Raw genomic sequence first — 23,648 nt, forward strand, 5'->3', positions numbered from 1 at the left:
ATAATCAACTCAGAACAAATACAAAACAAAATGTACATGAAAAATTAGAAAAAAGAGGAAAAAACCTCAAAAAAAAAACCACATTTAAAACATTGTGAACGCCTAAAACATGCTTATATAAACATTGTTATATAGGAAGTTCTTACAGAAGAGGCTGGTGTTGCATGTATTGTGACTGTTTTCTAAGTAATTTATATCATATATATCAGAAATATGTGTAGCAGCCAGTGTCTAGTTTCTAGTCTGACAATAGACCAAAGAACTATGGAGATAGGATCCAGAGAGAAAAAAATAATTCTCTGTTATTTCAACCCCTCTAAACAGGACACCATACTTGCAGAACTTCTTCAAATACATAAAGAACACATTGTAGGATATCATGAACATGATTCTCTTTTGGACCACAAAGAAGAAGAAGAGTTGACTGAAGAAGAAAGAAAAGCAGCTTGGGCTGAGTATGAAGCAGAGAAGAAGGTAGTTCATTCAAAATGCTTTTTGGTTTTGGTTTTTGTGTTAGTCATTTGAAAGAGCAGTGAGTAAGAAAAGGGTCACATTTGGAACAGGTAATAATAATAGGGAGTCTTTAGGAACAGAGTCCCGAAATACGAGTCTGTTTATAGGCTTTGGTTACCTTTGGTGGTAGAGTGGGAGGAAGGGAAAGAAGAAAATAGTTTCCACTTAAAGAGTAGTAAGCCCAGTTCTGCTTAGCACTTGCTGAATTGAGATATTAGTGGGAAGCTGTATATTTAGCATCACTTAACTCCCGTCAACACCCTCACTCTAGTAACAGACATACAGGAGCTTAGAGTTTGGAGGTAGGAGGAAATGTTTCTTTGACATGTGTACCATGAAATCAAAATTTTGACTGAATGTCAGAACACAAAAATATTCCATTATTGGACTTTAATGTCAGTCTCCAACAGCAACTTTAAAATAGTTCCATGTCTGTTTTAAACACCAACCCACTTGAGCAAAAATGTGCCTAAGCATGGGAAACTTTATCCTAATACCTGAATTCTTTTTAAACTCTTAACTCATTGTACCAAGCTTCTTTAACGTTAATGTGATGTTAGGAGTCTCATTAGAATTCTCTGAGTTGCCCCATTCTGTGGGAATTTTCAGAAAAAAGAATACACCTTTAGGGGTTAAAGCTTTCCGTGTAATAAGATCTTGGTTTCGGGTGAAAAGGATGTTTTGTTTGTGTGTGGAAGAGTGTTAATAATTTCTTAGATCTGAGAATGTGGATTCTTTTCTAAACCAGTAGGTGATGTAGAATTTCAAGTTTTAAATCACAATGTGGAAAGTGCATAATTTTTTGTTTTTAGGGACTGACCATGCGTTTCAACATACCAACTGGGACCAATTTACCCCCTGTCAGTTTCAACTCTCAAACTCCTTATATTCCTTTCAATTTGGGAGCCCTGTCAGCAATGAGTAATCAACAGCTGGAGGTAAGTTGTGAAGTACAAAAGTAGTTTAACTTGAATTAAAGGCAATTTCAAGTACCCTGTTGTTGAGGGTTCCCTATGCAGGAATATCACATTCTCCAAAAGATTACCTCTGAATAGACCAAGAAATTTTTCTTTTATTTGTTGACCTTTTTGAACCATCATAGTATAGGAAAATGTGGTTTGTTCAGAGCACAAGAGAATTCGGCCTTGAATTAATGTTCTTTGAATTATTTTAATTAAGGAACAATAGGGCAGTTGACTGGCTAGGGAAATAGCACTTTCTTAGTTATAAAATATTTTGAATAAACAAATTAACTTGCTTAATGTTTGAAAATAGGATAAATATATTCTGATGCAATGTAGGTGCAGCATTAAGTATATGCTAATGTCCAGTATTATGAAGTAAGTTATTTGAAACTAGAATCAATTATGAATTAAATAAGAAGGATTAGGTTTTATTATACCAATTATGTAGTAACTTAATTGAATCTGTGGTTTCCTTTTGAAAGTGTACTTATGGAGTCATTTAAATTGATAAACTATTGGTGCAAACCCAAACTTTTATCTTCCTAACAAGACCCTCACTGATAAGTTTTACCCACTTTATTGATGCTGCATTTTGCTGCTTTTCAATTATTTGAAGAGTTTTAAAACCAAGTGCTATAAATTGGCAAAAGGAAGGATCCCTATACTTTATAACCATGTGTGTTTTATATGTCCTATATAACATTTCTTGCATTCTTCTAGGACCTCATTAATCAAGGAAGAGAAAAAGTTGTGGAAGCAACAAACAGTGTGACAGCAGTGAGGATTCAGCCTCTTGAAGATATAATTTCAGCTGTAGTAAGTTAATAGGCAGTTATCTTACTCCAACTTGATATTTCTGTCGTGTTCCCCCTCTAGCCCTTTTGTTTTTATTTGTAATTGTTGTTTGCCTCACTCCTTCTGTGGGGAAAACCACATAATTCTTCTAACTTGATTTGCAATAGTAAAATACTAGTAAACTGGATAATAGTGCTAAGCTGTAATTCAGCATTTTTGCTTAAATGTTGGCCCAAAAGAGAAATGGGTAATATCCCAAATGATTGGGAAATCAGTCAGTCAGAGAAATGTATGTGTTGTTTACTTAAACATATTTTATCAGTTACACAAATTAAATCCAAGTAGTTTCATTCCAGAGATAGCCAAACCTTGTACGACAGTGGTTAACTCAGTACCCTGCTTTTACATCCTTGTTTTCTTTAGAAAAGAATAAAGGAAAGGGTGGGGGGGGAACCTTTTTAAAATCCTGAATATTTTTGAGTACCTTAATTATTTGTCCTCAATTCTACTGCAATAAGAAGTAAATGGAACCTTTTTCTTTTAGTGGAAGGAAAACATGAATCTCTCAGAGGCCCAAGTACAGGCGTTAGCATTAAGTAGACAAGCCAGCCAGGAGCTTGATGTTAAACGAAGAGAAGCAATCTACAATGATGTATTGACAAAACAACAGATGGTAAGAGTTCGACTATCTCTAAGTTATGTCCAATTTTCTTGAATTTATAATAATGGGTTTGTGTGACATCTGTGTCAATAATCATCTTTCCTTCATATGGATGGATGACTGGTCATTTTTCCTGGAAGAAATTTTGTCAGAAAACATATCTCGTCCACATAATTTTATTTTTTTGTGTATTCTGGACATCTAAAAAGGAATTCTTGCCAGACTTTTACCGTATTTACCATTTTTAAACAATTAAGTATACTTTTTAATATATTTAATTTGAGAGTAAAAAAAAGTGGAGCTATAGATTATATATGTCACAGGTTCCTACTTAATTACATAATTCTTTAAAAGACTAGCATATTCCATTTTTCCCATCGTAGTTGTTTGCCAGCCATCTGCCTTTCACTGGGAAATTTCAACTCTTGACTCCAGGGAATCAGTTTCTGTGGCATGAATTTTACTTAGCACTGTAGAATTATTGATTTTAAATTCTCTTAGGAAATTTAAGACACTCCAGGTAGGAATTATTCCCACTACAAGTGTTTTTTCCCTTTGGTGTTTGTCACTAAAAATGTTTGTCATTATGTGAAATGTTTAAAAGAATGAAGAAGAAATGAGATTTGACAAAAAGTGCTGTAACTAATACTTGAAACTAATCATTGTGCGGGACAGGTTACTATGGCAACTAAACTAAATGCTGCTTGCAATACAATAGTCAAGTCATTAAGAGAATTTAGCCCTAAATGGTGTTACTAAGTGGTTTCTACAGTAATGGTCCTGTGAATGCCTCAAATTAGTAATGGTGATAACAATAATGTGTTTTCCTTTTGGTATGGTACACCCTTAACAAATTGATTTTAACTTAAAACTTGATACTTACCTCTTTGAGACAGGTCATGCACTTGTAACAGCTCCCTTTTCTCTCTTTAGTTAATCAGCTGCGTTCAGCGAATACTTATGAACCGAAGGCTCCAGCAGCAGTACAATCAGCAGCAACAACAACAAATGACTTATCAGCAAGCAACACTGGGTCACCTCATGATGCCAAAGCCTCCAAATTTAATCATGAATCCTTCTAACTACCAGCAAATTGATATGAGAGGAATGTATCAGTCAGTAGCTGGTGGTATGCAGCCACCACCCTTACAGCGTGCACCACCCCCAATGAGAAGCAAAAATCCAGGACCTTCCCAAGGGAAATCAATGTGATTTTGCACTAAAAGCTTAAAGGATTGTTAAAATCATAGAAAGATCTTTTATTTTTTTAGGAATCAATGACTTAACAGAACTCAACTGTATAAATAGTTTGGTCCCCTTAAATGCCAATCTTCCATATTAGTTTTAATTTTTTTAATAGGGCATACCATTTTTTCCTGACTTTTGTCAGTGATGTTGCCTAGAATCTTCTTACACACATTGAGTACAGAAGATATTTCAAATTGTTTTCAGTGAAAACAAGTCCTTCCATAACAGTAACAACTCCACAGATTTCCTCTCTAAATTTTTATGCCTGCTTTTAGCAACCATAAAATTGTCATAAAATTAATGAATTTAGGAAAGAATACAGATTTATATATTCGTTCTTTACATATAAAAACACACAGCTGAGTTCTTAGAGTTGATTCCTCAAGTTACGAAATACTTTTGTACTTAATCCATTTCTTTATTAAAATGATGGAAATGGTTTTAATGTTCTTTTGACTGAAGTCTGCAACTGGGCTCCTGCTGTATCATCTCCGTGACTGAAAGTTAGAAACTAAGGGTTATCTTCGACACAGAATTGTGTGCAATATTCTCAAATACTACTGCTCTAAACCTTGGAGGAGTCTTGCAGTTATCTTAGCATTGTATAAACAGCCTTAAGTATAGCCTAAGAAGAGAATTCCTTTTTCTTCTTTAGTCTTTCTGCCATTTTTTATTTTCAGTTATATGTGCTGAAATAATTACTGGTAAAATTTCAGGGTTGTGGATTATCTTCCACACATGAACTTTCTCTCTCCTGGCACTGATATAAAGCACATCTCTTAACTGCTTGGTGCCAGTGCTAGTGCTTCATCCTGTTGCTGGCAGTGGGATGCGGACTAACAAAATCCAGTTCTAGCATTTTAGGAGGTTAAGGATGATGGTGTGGTTGTAGGGTCACACCCTGTTTTATAAACAATATCAAAATGGCAGAACCATTGCTGACTTTTTAAGTTCACATGAGGAATGTGCTTTAATAATTCCCAGTACTGTCAGTATTGTGAAATAATTCCTCTGAAAGATAAGGATCACTGGCTTCTATGCTCTTCCTCTTTTCTGTCATCATCATGTTCTTTTCCCCCAACTTGCCTGTTATTTTAAATAAATCACATTTCAAAGTTCGATTTTGTTTTCAGTTTAGATCTGTGAGGCAATTTTCTGATCAAAATTAATTCATCTAATACCCTTTTTTGAAGTTGTACTAGAAAATCATTGCATTGTTTTTTTAATCCAGGCCTATAAACATGACCTGTAAGTGTATTCATGTACAATTTGGGTGCTTGAATTTCTTGAAGAAAAAGATTGTTAGACTATGGGAGTCAACTCAACATGGCAAAACCATTTTTGAGATGGTGTTGTAACAGGTAGTGGAAATAGCTAAGGAATTTCATAAAAAAAGAAAGTTGGGTGGAGGAATTGCTCTAGGTATCACTGGATTAGAATGAGTTTAACATTAGCTAGAACTGTTTTGAGTTATTTGGATGATTAAGAGATTTCCATTTTTATCTTGAAAGAACTAGTGGTAAACATCTAAGAGCACTAGGTTTGTGATACGGAATTTGTGAGGTTAGGTGGATCCATTTCATCCCCCCCCCCACTTTACCATGGTGAGTTACCACTAACAAATTCCATATATTTGGATATTGTGCCAGCCATATAATCAGATTTACTTAATTAGGGTCGGAGGGGGGATGTGTGTTTACTCCAGAAGAAATGAAAAAGACAAGATTTATGAGATAAGTATTTGAAGGCAGTACACTCTGGCCAACTGTTGTCAGTTGGTATTTCTGTAAGTCCAGAATACCTTAAACCTGATTTACTAGACCTGGGTATTTTCAACGTGGTCTGATTACTTGTGCAAAGACATGGATGTAAAAATTTTAGGCAACCTTCTAAACCTTTTTCACCATGGATGAAACTATGACTTAAGGAATAATACATAGAAAGGATTAATTGGAACTAAGAGAGTTTGAAATAAAACTTGGACCACTTTGCATACACTCTTCTCACTTGACATTTTAGCTACATAATATGTACTTTGAGTATAACATCAAGCTTTAACAAATATTTAAAGAAAAAAATCACATCAATAAGATACTAAAAGGCTCATTTTTATATTTGTTTTAGATGTTTTAAATAGTTGCAATGGCTTAAAAAATGACGATTTAAAATGTTGCTTGTAATACAGTTTTGCCTGCTAAATTCTCCATATTTTGTAACCTGTTTTATTTCTTTGGGTGTAAAGCGTTTTTGCTTAGTATTGTGATATTGTATATGTTTTGTCCCAGTTGTATAGTACTGTTTCAGTCCATCATCCAGCTTTGGCTGCTGAAATCATACAGCTGTGAAGACTTGCCTTTGTTTCTGTTAGACTGCTTTTCAGTTCCGTATTGAGTATCTTAAGTACTGTAGAAAAGATGTCACTTCTTCCTTTAAGGCTGTTTTGTAATATATATAAGGACTGGAATTGTGTTTTTAAAGAAAAGCATTCAAGTATGACAATAATACTATCTGTGTTTTCACCATTCAAAGTGCTGTTTAGTAGTTGAAACTTAAACTATTTAATGTCATTTAATAAAGTGACCAAAATGTGTTGTGCTCTTTATTGCATTTTCACAGCTTTGAAGATCTGTGCACATATTGTTTCATAGAAAATGTATAGCTTTTGATGTCCTATTTAATGGTGATTCTTTTGCACATTTAGTTATTTAATATTGGGAGGTCAAAAAGTTTGGTTTTTGAATCTGTTATATACTAAATTCTGTAAAAGGAGATCTCTAACCTCAAAAATAATTTACATACCAGGAAGCCTATGTGTGTTTGTGTTAGTTTTGGTTGTCTCTTTGTAATCCAGCACCATTTCCTGCTTCCCAACAGCTGCATCACTCATTTAAATCAAGCAGGACTACCAATCCACACTTGATAGAAAAGCTGCTTACCCTCCTGAAGCCATAGCAGGTTAATGGAAGCCTTATTACCTGGCCTCCAAAGAAGCTGAATATTTTGTAGTCTTCCCTTAGCTATGCCCATTTTCCCTCTATCACAAAATCAGATACTTAACATCTGTGCCCCAAACAAAACTTTAAGATAATTACTTACCTATCTCAGTACCATTATTTCCTTTGAGGGTGGCATGTTGTGAAGGTATAGATACTTATTCTAACAGTAAATTAGGTCATTCTTTTACATGCTCATTTCACTAAAAATTATGTTCAGATTATTCCCATCTTACTTCACCAGACTTAGTCTCAAGTGACTTTTAGCTATCTCCACATCAAATCTACCCTTAGAGATGAAAATTCCTCCACCATGGATTTTTTTTTCAAGTCTGTAATCTGTGCCAATCCCAAAGGAGTTACCAAATTTCAGAAATGCTTTTTGTCTGTGCAACATTTTATATATGCTGTTATATGGAGGTGAATAAAAATTTAAAATCCAAAATATATATTGTTTCTAAGCTCAATATCTGCTAGGTAACCAAACTCTGCCCACATTACTCATGTTGGATACAATAATGGAATGGCCCCACCCCCCAACCTAAGAGTTTTACTCCCCAGAGTATGTACCACCATAAAATTCCTTTACAATATATACTGCCACTCTCTCTGTGGAGTAACCTTCCTGTCACCATTGTGCCTACTTGGCTAACTAAGGCAATCGCCCTTCCTCTCCTCACTTGAGAGATCTTTCTGATAGTGACCACTACATACGTTCACCAAGGAAGACAGCATATAAATCGAGGCCTTAATTAAAGATAATGAAGATCAAGCTGTAATTGAAGGAATGGAAAAGACAAATCCTAAAATATGGCAGGCCCTCTTTAATACTCAGAACTACCACATATTCCAAGCAATTTCTACCCTGCAGCACTCCTCCAAATTCACCTCACCATTCATTCTGTCCTCACTTTCTCCCTGGTAGAAACATAAGGGAGGGAATTTGGCTCCAGTCTCCTTTAGTTAATCATATCAGATCAGAGACTTCTACCTGTTTATAGACTCCGCCCTCTCCGTATAGTCCTCACATCAAATACATGTTAGTTTTCAAGAAAGGTGAAGAGATGACATCAGATGCAAGGATAGAATTTGTTTCAGGTACATGAAGAGAAAGTGTATTAAAAGGAATAAAGATAGAGAGGGATAGGGAAAGAGACTAGATTGGAATGGATTAATGAAGGATCTTGAAATCCTGAATAATTTCAATACAGAGGATAACAAGGGTTTGTGAGGTGGTTGATGTGTTCAAAGTAGCAATAAAGATGGTGATTTGGGCAGAGATAATTTGGCTTAGGATGCAAAGTGAAGAAAGACTGGAGACAGGAAGATAATGAATCCAGGCATTCAGTGACAAGACTATAGACAACTTTAAGGAAAAAAATCAGACTGAACTTCTTAAATTGCAAGAGAAAAACTGTTACTTCCTACCCCTTACCCAAGGAGTCAACTTTCTTCAGGGCTTCTGGTTTTATGTGCAGAATTTCACTTACTCTTTTTGATTACCCTCTCAAGCCTAATGATAAAACCCTTAGTGGCATTCCTGTTCTTAATTTTTCATTACTCCTAATTATACCCTTACACGTATATACAGAAAGTGAGTTTGGTCCATTTAACTAAACTGAGTGTAATTCTGTTTCCTCAAGCTAATTCTTCAAAGGGCTAAATCCATTCCTTTTAGTTTTTCTTAAGACCCATCCATTCCAAGTGCTAGTATCTGTTAATATTATAAGTTTCCTTTGGTATTTTCGAAGTGCCTTGTGGTTATTACGTGTTAACCTGTATACAACATATCTGTGAAAAAAGTGAGAATAATTACATTCTCCGCGTGACAGTTAAGATAAAAGTAAGAACAAAATAAAATCCATTGCACTCAGGAGGCAGAAAACATTACTTAAGTTACTTGGGTCTTTATATCTCATTTGGAAAATAGGACTATAATAACTTTCCTGAAGGCAGGAGCCTGGACCAGGTGATTTCCTGAGGTCCCTTTCAGCTTCAAGAGTTAGGGTTTAACTGTGAGCAAAGCACAATTTGAAGCCAAAAGGCAATGGGTTTGTCTTAGGTTACACGGTAAATTTGTGAACAGAATTAGAAATCCCTTGCCTTTGGTTAACGCTCTCACAGACTAAGGTATACCTTTTCTTTTCCTCTGTTTAGAAAAATGAGAGGTCTGGCAGGCATTTTAATGACAAAGCAGATAAGTCGAGTTGTAATGGGCTCTAATTACCACTTCCACAGCTGTAACCTTCTTTATCTTTTGCCCAGAGGCACTCCCAGAGCTGATTTCTTACTGCCTCTGGAACTCAGAAAATGAAAAACCATATTTAAGAATGATTCTTATATCCTTGTTGCCTGATTGGTTTATATACATTGACAAAACATCAAGGTAAATATAAGTCAGCTTCTGTAAAGTCAGCTTTTAATGATAACTTCCCATTCTATTCATAGCTATAAAGCCCAAATTAGGCCAATGTTTAACTTGTCTGGTCTGGATGAAGTTTATAGTAAGACAATATTTGTTTATATTGAGTCTTATGTCGCAACACATACGGCATACTTTTTGAGATGTAGATTTTATTAAAAAATCTTGTGACAAAAACTAATAGAAGGGGCGCCTGGGTGGCTCAGTCATTAAGCGTCTGCCTTCTGCCTTCGGCTCAGGTCATGATCCCAGGGTCCTGGGATCAAGCCCACATCAGGCTCCCTGCTCCGCGGGAAGCCTGCTTCTCCCTCTCCCACTCTCCCTGCATGTGTTCCCTCTCTCGCTGTCTCTCTCTGTCAAATAAATAAAATCTTAAAAAAAAAAACAAAACTAAAAGAAGAGTGAAATAGTAATAATTTTTTTTTTCTGTAGCTGCTTGTCCTTACGTGCCAGTAGCAAAGCAGGTAGAAGACTATGTCTAGCCTGCTGAATACATTTCAGTGGAAACAAAACCAAACTTAAGAAAAAAGAAACGTGGTTAATATAAATCACCTGAGGTCTTGTTAGTTCATTCCCAGTTCTTGGTAGGCTTTCAACTATACAGCATGGAGCCTTTAGTGATGCAGGCTTGCTTGAATACTATCCTTAGTAAAGTAAACCTTTTGTTAACAAGTTTTCCCACCCTCTCTTCCCTTATCTTGCACACACTACTGGATGTGTAGGCTCAAATGAAGTGCCTGCCTGCAATTTTTCCTGCTTTACTTCTTCAAATGATCTCCCCCCACCCTATCAAATACATGCACCCCTTTATATTCTAATACTTCAGAGGGGGGCACTCATAGAATCATAGAATGCTAGAGATAGTTGGGGTCTTAGATACCCTGTAGCCCAGCCATCTCCCTTAACAATCTGGAAAACAAAGGCCCAGAAAGGGAAAGAAGTTCAAGGGTACCAATGTCTTCTAGCTTCTCTTCCACTTCTCATTCCATTCCATTCAGATGCCTGCTGTTACACTTGAATTCCAGTTCATTTTCTTCAGTCTGCCAGACCACATTAAGTAAATTTTCAGAATACCTAGTATTGAAATAAGCTTTAGAATGGGAAATGTTTATGGGAAGTAGAGGAATATGTGAACCAAAATGAAAGGGAAAATGGGAAGACCCCTGACATATATACCCCAAGCTTTTAATTTGGTATCCAGGGTGTTGGCTTCAGGACTTTGTTTCAGAGGGATATTTAATTTGTTTAAACAGTTCTTTCACCACAGTCAGCAAAGTTTAGACCAATAAGATCTAGAAGCACTCTTCTACTTTCCAGATCTTAGTGTCCTTCAGTGCCAAGGATGGAATCATTCAGCCTTCCTCAAAGGAGGCAGGTTAATGTACCAAGTACTTTAAAATCTTCTATTTCAGGGGCGCCTGGGTGGCTCAGCCGTTAAGTGGCTGCCTTCAGCTCAGGTCATGATCTCAGGGTCCTGGGATCAAGTCCCGCATTGGGCTCTCTGCTCAGCGGGGAGTCTGTTTCTCCCTCTGCCTCTGTGGCTTCCCCCTCCTTGTGCTCTCTCCCTCTCTCTCAAATAAATAAAATCTAAAAAATAAATCTTCTATTTCAAATGAGAAATGCTGCTGTATTCACAAGGAACAAGATAGAAAGCTCTGTTTTAGTGTAATGATCTCAGGATAGTGGCAACTACTCTTGAGTTACAGAGATGTGCTATAAGGACCATGAATAGTTTTTCATATTTCCAAAGAACTGAAAAAAAAAAACCCAGCAAAACGATTTTAATATACTAGAATTTGGGGGCCTGGTTCTATCTGTATAAATTTAGACAAGTTACTTTACCTCTCTGAATCTTCACTCACAAAGCAATAAAGTTTTATTGAACGCTTACTATATGTCAGGCACTATCATTAGCCACTTCTGTAATTCCTGTTTTACAGATGAGGAAACAGGTTTAAAATAATTAAATTATTCACCCAGTGTCTCACAACTAACTGGAAGAGGCGGGATTCAACAACATGTATCACATTCTATGTTTTTGCCATTGAACAAGCTTGCAACCCTTCCTAGAACCATGATTTAATCTCAGCCTTTAGCAAACCACTTAGAGTACCTTATCATTTTGTTCTTTTGCATATCAGCTCTCATTTGTCTGTTTTTACTGTAAGCAAGGTCTTAAATAGAATATTCCTCCTGGTGTGGTGTTTTCAAGGCACTTCCTTCTGTCCCTCTTCACTGGTGTTCAAGGCACTTCCTTCTGTCCCTCTTCACTGGTGCCTGGAGGACTTGGCTTTCTCCTTTCATTTCCTTCTGTGATCCAAACAGAAGTGTCTGAAAAATCCAGTGTGAATACTTTAAGGTAAGTTTTAAGATATCACAACTCATTTTGAAAGTGCTATCACAAGTTCAATTAGACACCAATTGAGAATACTAAAAGGTAGAAATGTTCTGAACAAAGTTTATTTTTCGTTTTTCCACCCGATAAAGTCTACGTACCATTTGAGCAAGGTCTTAAAAGATAGCTAGAATTTGGATATGTAGGGATTGAGGAGGATGGCATCTCAAAGGAAACAGCAAACAAATGTGTGTAGGCAGCAAAGAATAGAATTCAGAATAGTATAATTCCAGAAAATGCCATGCTTCTGTACTTGTGCACGGGAGTTTATAGCCCTGTTTAAGGCAATAGCATCTGTAATGCACAATTTGTAGATAAATGGTGTGGTAGGCAGAATAATGGAGCCCCAAAGATGTCCATGTCCTAATCTCAGAACCTGTGAATGTGTTAGGTTACATGACAAAAGAGAATTAAAGTTGTGGGAATTAAGGTTGCTAATCAGCTGACCTTGAAATGGGAAGTCGCCTGGATTATCCAGGCGAGCCCAATGTAATTACAAGGGTCCTTAAAACTGGAAGAGGGAGGCAGAGAGAATAAGTAAGTAAGTAAGTAATTCTCACCTAGAGCCTCTAAAAAGGAGTACAGCTCCACTGACACCTTGATTTTAGCCCAGTGAGACCCATATCAGACTTCTACCTACAGAACCGAAGGATGATAAATGGGTGTTGTTGTAAACCATCAAGTTTATGGTTATTTGCTACAACAGTAATAGGAAACTAATACAAGGGTTATTTGTGTGAATACTTGATCAATGTCTTGGTCTCCTGCTAGATATGTGAGCTTAAGGGCAGGGACCCCTATTCACTTTAATATCCTTGGCACCTGACACAGAAAAAGTGTGAGAAAATTTGTTTGATGAATTTATGTGTGAATGTCTTGGCAGTCATATCTTACCTGAGAACATTATGGCAATGTCAACAGCATCAAAGTCTGTTTCTGTATGCCCAAATGTATATATATGTATGTCTGTTCTCTTTTACTTTGGGTCCCTATGTCTTCCTCCTTCCCTTCATTTTCTCTTCTCTCTTCCTTACTTCTGTCCCTATTTCTTAATTGGCCATAACAAAGGACTGAAGTACACCTTGTAATTTTCCCTTATGTTTACGGAATAAAGTTTTACATTTTCTGTTCATAGTTTTTAAGAAGAAGTAATACAGCTTATTGCACTGAAAAAAATGCTTTATACTCAGGGGTCCCTTCATTTATTACCTATTTAATTTATATCAGTAGGTAAGTGATCCTTGATAGAAGTTTCTCATTTCTGACAGGATGTGTGTAGAACCCAGGGGCAGAAACATCCCACAGAAGCTTTCTTGTTATACCTGCTAGTGGGAACTTGTTCCCTGATTGCGTGGTCCACATTGTGCAAACAACATAATTTCCTCTCAGAAGAGAGGAAATTGTTTGACACTGTTTATCCAGAAGAAATCAGATGCTCCATTAGGACCAGAATTATTCAGCCTTTTCCCTGGCTCCATCCTCTGTCTACTGAGTTTTATCATAAAGATGTTTAATGTTTGATTGGGATACACTGGAATCCTGGGAAGGCATAGGACCTATTGTTCACCTCCAAAGCTCAGCCTGTTCCACAAAACAGAATGACCTAATGAAAGGTAAAACTTTTGATGGGAAAGTTCTTGAAGTTTCTAGTGATTAAGAACATTTAGGGAAATCTTCATTCCTAGAATTGGAAGGACATGGGCTAGTTCAGTGCTTCTCAAGTTTAATGTATATGCAAGTCACCTGGGAAACTCATTAAACTTTAGATTCTGATAGAGTAGATCTGGGATGGGGCCTAAGAATTTGCATTTCCAGCAAGCTTCTGGGTGATGTTGATGCAGCTGGTCCAGGGACCACACTTCAAGGAGCAAGGGGATAATGGATCTAGGACAGTCAGAGATAGGGTATCTGTATTCTGCATAGGGGAACTGAAAAGTGGGCGTTTCTAGAACCAGAGCCTCAGAGAAGGTATCTGAGCTTCCTTCTCCTCTCCGGGAGATACAGGGCCTCCTGGTAGGTCTCTCATGTGTTGGGTTCCCCAGAACCAGGGGTGGGGAAGTTCCCTGGGTGTGTATTAGGGTAATTTAACCCTAGCTGCCACAGAGACCAAAACACAATTTGAAAGCTATTACTGAATGAGTAGAAAAAAAGTCTTGAATGATATTCCCCAGAATGTTAAAGATGATAGGGAACGAAAACATGGCTGCTTTTGTTTTCTTCTTTTTGCTGATCTGTATTTTCTGATTTTTCTTTGGAAAAAAATGTATAATTTTGCAAAAGCTACTTTTTAAAAAGACATATATATTACTTTTACAACAGTAAGGAAAAAAGCTCATCAAAATCAAAACAAATCCAATCAGATCCTGCATGTACTTTTTGCTTGAATCCTGATAATAATACCTAACGCTCATCAAGCACTTACTACACGCCAGTTATCATTCTGTTTCACAAATATTATTTATTACTTGCAAAAATTCTGATGTAGTTACTCTAATTTCCCCCATTTTGCCATTGGGAAAACTGAGGCACAGAGAGATTTAAGTGACTTATTTAATTTTAAGGTAAGTGGCAAAGCCAGAATTTGAGCCTAGGCACTAATGACTCTAGAGCACGTGCTCTAAAACACTACTATATGTTACCTCCATTAGAGTACATACAAAGCATCTTTTTTAGGCCTCAAAGTCAATCCTACCCTAAAAACAAATGCAGAGTCCTTTCTCTGCTTTTCCCTCAAGCCATAGCCCTATCTCCCTTTTCTCTTTTCTGCTAAACCTTTTGAAAGTGTGGTCTATACTTGCTGCCTGCAATTCCCCTCACCCTGCCCTTTACTCCTCAGGCCCAGCAATATGCCTTCTGCTCCAACTCTGCCACAGAAGATACTTTCTTGACAGGAACTCATGATATCCTAATCACCAAAGCCTATGACTTTTTCTCAGAGAAAATCCCACAACTCCGTGGACTAGAGTCACAACAAAATAATGATCTCTAAACTCAGCTGCCTTAGAAACCGTTCTAAGTGTCCTTAATCAGCCTTGCCTCCTAGTTCACTGAGAATGACAAAAGCATCAGGTCAGAACCTCTCAACCTCTTTTCCCTCCCAGTCCCCTTCACAAACACACCTTTCCCTTCTCTTGTGTTTCAGGGTCAGTGTCTCCCTTCCAGTAAGAAATGAATTCCTCAGCCTGTGCTATGGGGCCAAACTCCTCCCCCCTCCTTAGAGATCTGACTGTATCCATCTTCCCCCTCTCTCCTACACTTTCGACCTCCATTTACCCAATCCTGAGCTCTTCCTGACTGGTTAACCACAGTGGGCTTTTAATTGGTCTTCCCACCTTCATCCAATCCATCTTTCACGCTGAATCCAGAGTGATATTAAAATGCAAATCTGATCATGTTACATTTCCTTAGGTTGCTCCCCACCATATGGCAGCTCATGTAACAGGGAATGTAATGATACATTCTTCACTAAATTCCTAAAAGTCATCAAAACTGCAAGGGGGCTTGGCCTCTTTAGCCTCGGATTTCTGTGCCCCGCTCCCCAGATGTGCCTTGAAGAGTAGTGTGGGAGGAACTAGTGGTTGTTTTCTCTGTCAGTTGGCTGCAGGGTTTGAGTCATTACTGTGCAGCCAACCGCTGTACATGGGGGCAAAAAAACTCCGGGCCAAAAGACAGCAGGCTGCAGGGCAATAGGATTTCTCTCTGCTTTTGGAACTTCTATTATGCTGTAAGCTTCTCCTCAAGTCAAGTCAATGAATAGTTGTTAACACCTACTGAGTTCCCGGCAGTGTGAATGGTATGATAAAGAAGTTACAGAGAACTTGCTATGGTCTGGATCCTGGCATTAAGAAGTTTCTGTATTTATATCTCCTATTTATGAATTATCTTCTGTGTGCCAGCCACTATCCTATGTTATTTACAAACTCATTGTGTCATTTAGTCTTGTATTATGCTCCATTTTATAAATGAGAAAACTGAGACTTGCCAAAGGGTCACACACAGAACACGGAACATCCGGGTTTCAAATCCAAGTCGGCCACCTGCAAAGCCCCTTCTATTTTTTAAAGTGGCACTTCTTGCAACCTGTTTGAGAATATAGGGCTGGTGTTCTTGATATGAAGACAGCACACTGGAGCAGTATATGATCAGGTGGTAATTTGTGGTACTGGTAAAGACAAAATGATGTGATATGAAGAGTCTAGGATGGAAATTTGGTAAATTCTGGAGCCAATTTTGATTCTGCCACTAATTAGGTATGTACCCTTAAATATATTACCCTCTTTGGGCATCAATCTCCCGTTTTTTATTTTTATTTTTTTAAATTTTAATTCCAATATAGTTAACATATAGTGTTATATTAGTTTCAAGTGTACAATATAGTGATTCAACAATTCTATACGTTATTCAGTGCTGATCACAATAAATATGCTCATAATCCCCTTAACCTATTTCACCCATCCCTCCACCCACCTCCCCTCTGGTAACCATCAATTTGTTCTCTATAGTTAAGAATCTGTTTCTTGGGGGTACCTGGGTGGCTCAGTCGTTAAGCGTCTGCCTTCGGCTCAGGTCATGATCCCAGGGTCCTGGGATCGAGCCCCGCATCAGGCTCCCTGCTCAGCCGGAAGCCTGCTTCTCCCTCTCCACTCCCCCTGCTTGTGTTCCCTCTCTCCCTGTGTCTCTCTCTGTCAAATAAATAAATAAAATCTTAAAAAAAAAAAAAAAGAATCTGTTTCTTGGTTTGTCTCTCTTTTTTTCTTTTTTTTAATAAAGATTTTATTTATTTATTTGAGGGAAAGAGAGAGAGGAATCACAAGCGGTGGGGAGGGGCAGAGGGAGAGGGAGGGGGAGAAGCAGACTCCCCACTGAGCAGGGAGGCTGATGCAGGGCAGTCTCTTTTTACCTTTGTTCATTTGTTTGGTTTCTTAAATTCCACATATGAGAGAAATCGTATGAAATATTCCTTTCTCTGACTAACTTATTTCACTTAGCATTATACCCTCTAGATCTATCCATGTTGTTGCAAATGACAAGATTTAATTCTTTATTCATGGCTGAATAATACTCCATTGTATATACATACTATTTCTTTTTTTAATTTTTATTTTTAACTTTTTAAAAAAATTTTAAAAGATTTTATTTATTTATTTGAGAGATAGAGAGCTCACAAACAGGGGGATTGGGAGAGGGAGAAGCAGGCTCCCCGCTGAGCAGGAAGCCTGATGCAGGGCTTGATCCCAGGACCCTGGGATCATGATCTGAGCTGAAAGCAGACACTTAACGGATTGAGCCACCCAGGCGCCCCTTAAGTTTTTATTTTAATGCCAGTATAGTTAACATACAGTTATATTAGTTTCAGGTATACAATGCAGTGATTCAAAAATTCTATACATTACTCAGTGCTCATCATGATAAATGTACTTACTCTTTAATCCCCATCACCTATTTCACCCATCCCCCCCCACCTCCCCTCTGATAACCATCAGTTTGTTCTCTATAGTTAAGAGTCTGTTTCTTGGTTTCTCTCTCTCTCTCTCTCTCTTTTACTTTGCTATTAAGTTTTGTTTCTTAAATATGAGAGAAATCAATTCATATTTGTCTTTCTGTGACTATTTCACTTAGCATTATACTCTCTACCTCCATCCATATTATCACAAATGGCAAGATTTCTTTCTTTTTTTTTTTTTTTTTGGCTGAGTAATATTCCATTGTGTATAAATACCACTTCTTTATCCATTCACCTATGGATAGACACTTGTGCCACTTCCAAAATTTTTCTATTGTAAATAATGCTACTATAAACATAAGGGTGCATGTATCCCTTTAAATTAGTGTTTTTGATTTTGAGGGATAAATACCCAGTAGTGTGATTCCTGAATTTTAAGGTAGTTCTATTAATTTTTTGAGGATCCTCAATACTGTTTTACACAGTGGCTGCACTGGTTTGCATTCCCACCAATAGTGCACGAGTGTTTCTTTTTCTCCATCCTTAGCAACACGTGTTGTTTCTTGTATTTTTTATTTGAGCCTTTCTGACAGGTATGAAGTGATATCTCATTGTGGTTTTGATTTGCATTTCCCTGATGCTGACTGATGTTGAACATCTTTTCATGTGTCTGTTGGCCATCTGTATGTTTTCTTTGGAGAAATGTCTGTTCATGTCTTCTGCCCATTTTTAATTAGATGATTTGTTTTTTTTGGTGTTGAGTTGTATGGTTCTTAATATATTTTGGATACTAACCCTTATCAAATATGTCATTTGCAAATATCTTCTCCCATTCACTAGGTTGTATTTTGGTTTTGTTTATTGTTTCCTTTGTTGTGCAGAAGCTTTTTATTTTGGTGTAGTCCCAATAGTTTCTTTTTGCTTTCATTTCCCTTGCCTCAGGAGACATATCTAGAAAAATGTTGGTAGATCCAATGTCAGATAAATTACTGCTTGTGCTCACTTGTAGGATTTTTATAGTTTCAGGTCTCACATATATCTTTCTGTATGGTGTAACCCAGTGGTCCAGTTTCATTCTTTTGCATATAACTGTCCAGTTTTCCCAACACCATTTGTTGAAGAGACTGTCTTTTTCCCATTGCATTTCCTTGCTTTCTTTGTCAAAGATTAATTGACCATATAAATATGAGTTTATTTCTGGGCTTTCCATTCTATTCGATTAATCTATGTGCTTATTTTTGTGCCAGTACCATACTGTTTTCATTACTAGAGCTTTGTAGTATAACTTGAAGCCTGGAATTTTGATGCCTGCAGCTTTGTTTTTCTTTTTCCCAAGACTGTTTTGGATATTTGTGGTCTTCTGTGTTTCCATAAATTTTAGGATTGTTTGTTCTAATTTGGTGAAAAATGTTGGTATTTTGATATGGATTGCATTAAATTTATAGAATGCTTTGTGTAGTATGGACATTTTAACAATATTTGTTCCTCTACTCCATGAGCATGGAATGTCTTCCCACTTTTTTTGTGTTATTTTCAATTTCTTTCATCAATGTTTTATAGTTTTCAGAATACAGGTCTTTCGGGCGCCTGGGTGGCTCAGATGGTTAAGCGTCTGCCTTCGGCTCAGGTCATGATCCCAGGGTCCTGGGATCGAGTCCCACATCGGGCTCCCGGCTCAGCGGGGAGCCTGCTTCTCCCTCTGACCCTCTCCCTTCTCATGCTGTTTCTCTCTCGCTCGCTCTCTAAAAAATAAATAAAATCTAAAAAAAAAAAAAAAAGAATACAGGTCTTTCACCTCCTTGGTTAAGTTTATTCCTAGGTACTTTATTGTTTTTGGTGCAATTGTAAATGGTATAGATTTCTTAATTTCTTTTTCTGTTGCTTCATTATTAGTATAAAAAAATGCCACGGATTTCTGAACATTAATTTTCATTTTGTATCCTGTGACCTTACTGAATTCATTTATCAGTTCTAGTAGTGTTTTGGTGGAGTCTTTAGGGTTTTCTATATAAAGTATCATGTTGTCTGCAAATAGTGAAAGTTTTACTTCTTCCTTACCAATTTGGATGCTTTTTTATTTCTTTTGTTGTCTGATTGCTGACGCTAGGACTTCCAGTACTATGTTGAATAAAGGTGGTGAGAATGGGCATCCCTGTTTTGTTCCTGACCTTAGCAGAAATGCTTTCAGTTTTTCACCATTGAGTATGATGTTAGCTGTGAGCTTTTCCTATATGGCCTTTATTATGTTGAGGTATGATTCCTCTAATCCTACTTTGTTCAGAGTTTTTATCATAAATGGATGTTGTACTTTGTCGAATGTCTTTTCTGCATGTATTGAAATGATCATATGGTTTTTATCCCTTCTTTTATTGATGTGATGTATCACATTGATTGACTTATGAATATTGAACAATCCTTGCATCCTGGAGATAAATCCCACTTGATTGTAATTGTATCACTGGATTTGGTTTGTTAATATTTTGTTGAGGATTTTTGCATGTATATTCATCAGAGATATTGGCCTTTAGTTCTCTTTTTTTGTAGTGTCTTTATCTGGCTTTGGCATCAGTGTAATGCTGGCTTCATAGAAGGAATTTGGAAGTTTTCTGTCCTCTTCTACTTTTTGGAATACTTTGAGAAGAATAGGTATTAACTCTTCTTTAAATGTTTGGTAAACTTAACCTGAGAAGCCATTTGGTCCTGGATTTTTGTTTGCTGGGAATTTTTTGATTACTGATTCAATGTCATTGCTGGTAATTGATCTGTTAAATTTTCTATTTCTTTCTGATTCAATTTTGGGATGTTATATGTTATATGTTTCTAGGAAGTTATTCAGTTCTTTTAGGTTGTCCAATTTGATGGCATATAATTTTTCTTACAATCTTTTGTATTTCTATGGTTCTGGTTGTTATTTCTCCTCTTTCATTTCTGATTTTATTTTTATTTATTTGAGTCCTCTCCCTCTCTCTCTCTGATGAGCCTGGCTAAAGGTTTATCGATTTTGTTGATCTTTTCAAAGAACCAGCTCCTTGTTTCATTGCTCTGTTCTATTGTTTTTTAGTTCCTATTTTGTTTATTTCTGCTGTAATCTTTATTATTTCCTTCCTTCTACTGGTTTTAGGTATTGTTTGTTCTTTTCCTCGTTCCTTTAGATGTAAGGCCAGGTTGTATATTTGGGATTTTTATTGCTTCTTGAGGTAGGCCTGTATTGTTACAAACTTCCCTCTTGAGAACAGCTTTTGTTGTATCCCAAAGACTTTGGACCATTGTGTTTCATTTTCCTTTGTCTCCATGTATTATTTGATTTCCTCTTTGATTTCTTTGTTGACCCATTCATTGTTAAGTAGCATGTTATTTAGCCTCCATATGTTTGTGTCCTTTCCAGGTTTTTTCTTGTGGTTGATTTCTAGTTTCATAGCATTGTTGGTTGGGAGAGATGCGTGATATTACTTCAATCTTTTTAAATTTATTGAGACTTGTTTTGTGGCCTAATATGTGATCTATTCTGGAGAATGTGCCATGTGCACTTGAAAGGAATGTGTATTCTGCTGTTTTAGGATAGAATGTTCTGAATATATCTGTTAGAGTCATGTGGTCCAATGTGCCATTCAAAACCACTGTTTCCTTGTTGGTTTTCCATTTGGATGATCTATCCAATGATGTAAGTGGGGTGTTAAAGACCCCTACTATTATTGTATTACTGCTGATTACTTCCTTTATGTTTATTTTTTTAAAAGATTTTATTTATTTATTTATTTCACAGAGAGAGAGCACAAGCAGGGGGAGTGACAGAGGGAGAGGGAGAAGCATGCTCCCTGCTGATCAGGGAGCCCAATGCAGGGCTTGATCCCAAGACCCCAGTTTCATGACCTGAGCCCAAGGCAGACACTTAACCAACTGAGCCACCCAGGCGCCTCCCTTTATGTTTGTTATTAATTGCTTTATGTATTTGGGTGCTCCCATGTTGGGTGCATAAATATTTACAACTGTTATATCTTCTTGCTGGATTGTTCTGCTTATGTATATATAGTGTCCATCTTTGTCTCTTGTTACAACCTTTGTTTTAAAGTCTATTTTGTCTGATATAAGTATTGCCACTTCAGCTTTCTTTTCATATTCATTTACATGATAAATGTTTCTCCATCCCCTCACTTTCTTTTTTTTTTTAAGTATTTTTATTTATTTATTTTTGAGAGAGAGAGAGAGAACGAGCATGAGCAGGGGGGAGTAGCAGAAGGAGAGGGAGAAGCAGGCTCCCCAGTGAACAGGGAGCCCAATGTGGGACTTGATCCCAGGACACTGGGATCATGACCTGAGCTGAAGGCAGATGTTCAACCGACCAAGCCACCCAGGTGCCCACCATCCCCTCACTTTCAATCTGCATGTTTTTAGGTCTGAAATGAGTCTCTTGTAGGCAGCATATAGGTGGGTCTTGTTTTTTATCCATTCTGTCACCCTATGTTTTTTGATTGGAGCATTTAGTCCGTTTACATTCAAAGTAATTATTGATATGTATTTATTGCCTTTTGTTACTTGTTTTATGGTTGTTTTTTAAAGACTTTATTTATTTATTTGAGAGAGAGAGAAAGAGCATAAACAGGGGGGTGGGGAAGGGTGGAGGGAAAAGGAGAAGCAGACTGCTCACTGAACAGGCAGCCCGATGTGGGGCTCGATCCCAGGACCCTGAGATCATGACCTGAGACAAAGGCAGATGCTTGACTGACTGAGCTACCTAGGTGCCCCATTTTTATGGGTTTTTTTTAGTTCCTCTCTGTTCCTTTTTTCTCTTACTCTCTTCTCTCATGATTAGTTGGCTTTCTTTAGCAAAATACTTGGATTCCTTACTCTTTAGTTTTTGCATATCTATTGTTTTTTTTAAGATTTTATTTATTTACTTGAGAGAGAAAGAGAGTGAGTGGGGGAAGGGGCAGAGGAGAGAATATCCAAGCAAACTCGCACTGAACATGGAGCCTGATATGGGCTGGATCTCATGACCCAAGATATCAGAACCTGAGCCCAAACCAAGCGTCAGACACTTAACTGACAGAGCCACCCAGGCACCCCTCTATTATGTTTCTTGACTTGTGGTTACCATTTAGTTTATATAGAACATCTTGTGCATATAGCAGTCTATATTAAGCTGATGGTCACTTAATTTTGAATTCATTCTTTACTCCTCCTTCCATGTTTTAGATATTTGGTATTGTATTTTACATCCTTTTATTTTGTGTTTTTTTTATTGGTTTTTACAGATATACTTAATTTTTTTGCCATTGTGCTTCCTATTTTTCTTACTCTTACTTATGATATTTGTTTTCCACTCAGAGTCCCCTTTAACATTTCTTGTAGGGCTGGTTTTGTGATCATGAATTCTTTTAATTTTTGTTTATCTGGGAAACTATCTTTCCTTCTATTCTGAATGCTAGCCTTGTTGGACAGAATATTCTTGGCTGCAGATTTTTCCCTTTCAGCAATTTGAATATATTGTGCCATGCTCATCTGGACTGCAAAGTTTCTGCTGAAAAATCAGCTGACAGCCTTATGTGGTTTCCTTTGTATGTAACTGTCTTCTTTTCTGTTGTAACCGTTAAAATTCTCTATCACTATTTTTTGCCATTTTAATTACTATGTGTCTTGGTATGGACCTCCTTAGGTTCAATTTGTTGGGGTATCTGTGTGGCTCCTGAATCTGGATCTGTTTCCCTCCCCAGATTTGGAACATTTTCAGCTGTTCTTTTTTTTTTTTTTTACATTTTTTTAATTTTTAAAGTTTTTATTTTAATTCCAGTTAGTTAACATACAGTGTTATATTAGTTTCACGTGTACAATATAGTAATTCAACACTTCCATACATCACCCTGTTCTCATCACAACAAGTGCACTCCTTAAACCCCATCACCTCTTTAACCCATCCCCCAGCTATTATTTCTTCAAATACATTTTCTACCCCCCCTTTCTCTCTGTTCTCCTTCTGGGATCCCTGTAATAATATGAATGTTGTTACACTTGATGGTGTCACTGAGTTCTCTAAGTCTATTCTCATTATGCCATATTTGTCTCTCACCTGTTCATCTTATTGCTTTCCATTACTCTATCATCCAGGTCACTGATACATTCCTCTGCTTCCTATAGCCTACTATGTATTCCATATGTTGTATTTTTAATTTCATTTATTAAGTTCTTCACCTATAATGTTATTTTATTTATTTATTT

At 37.0% G+C, this 23,648-nt stretch overlaps 1 protein-coding gene across 4 annotated transcripts in view; it reads left to right on the plus strand.

Annotated features, from left to right (window-relative positions):
• Positions 1-7,622, plus strand: part of ATRX (ATRX chromatin remodeler) — a 269,137-nt gene extending 261,515 nt beyond the window's left edge. For all 4 annotated transcript variants that reach the window (XM_081808623.1, XM_081808624.1, XM_081808625.1 and 1 more), the window contains 5 exons: positions 325-474; positions 1,326-1,451; positions 2,199-2,294; positions 2,818-2,946; positions 3,868-7,622. In XM_081808623.1, coding sequence (XP_081664749.1) covers positions 325-474; positions 1,326-1,451; positions 2,199-2,294; positions 2,818-2,946; positions 3,868-4,146 — 780 coding nt within the window. In that variant the 3' untranslated portion in view covers positions 4,147-7,622. The remainder of the gene's footprint in view (positions 1-324; positions 475-1,325; positions 1,452-2,198; positions 2,295-2,817; positions 2,947-3,867) is intronic.
• The last annotated feature ends 16,026 nt before the right edge of the window (positions 7,623-23,648 follow it).

The sequence above is a fragment of the Leptonychotes weddellii genome, chromosome X, assembly GCF_054177405.1.
Source record: "Leptonychotes weddellii isolate Sample4059 chromosome X, ASM5417740v2, whole genome shotgun sequence".
Taxonomy (NCBI): Eukaryota; Metazoa; Chordata; class Mammalia; order Carnivora; family Phocidae; genus Leptonychotes; species Leptonychotes weddellii.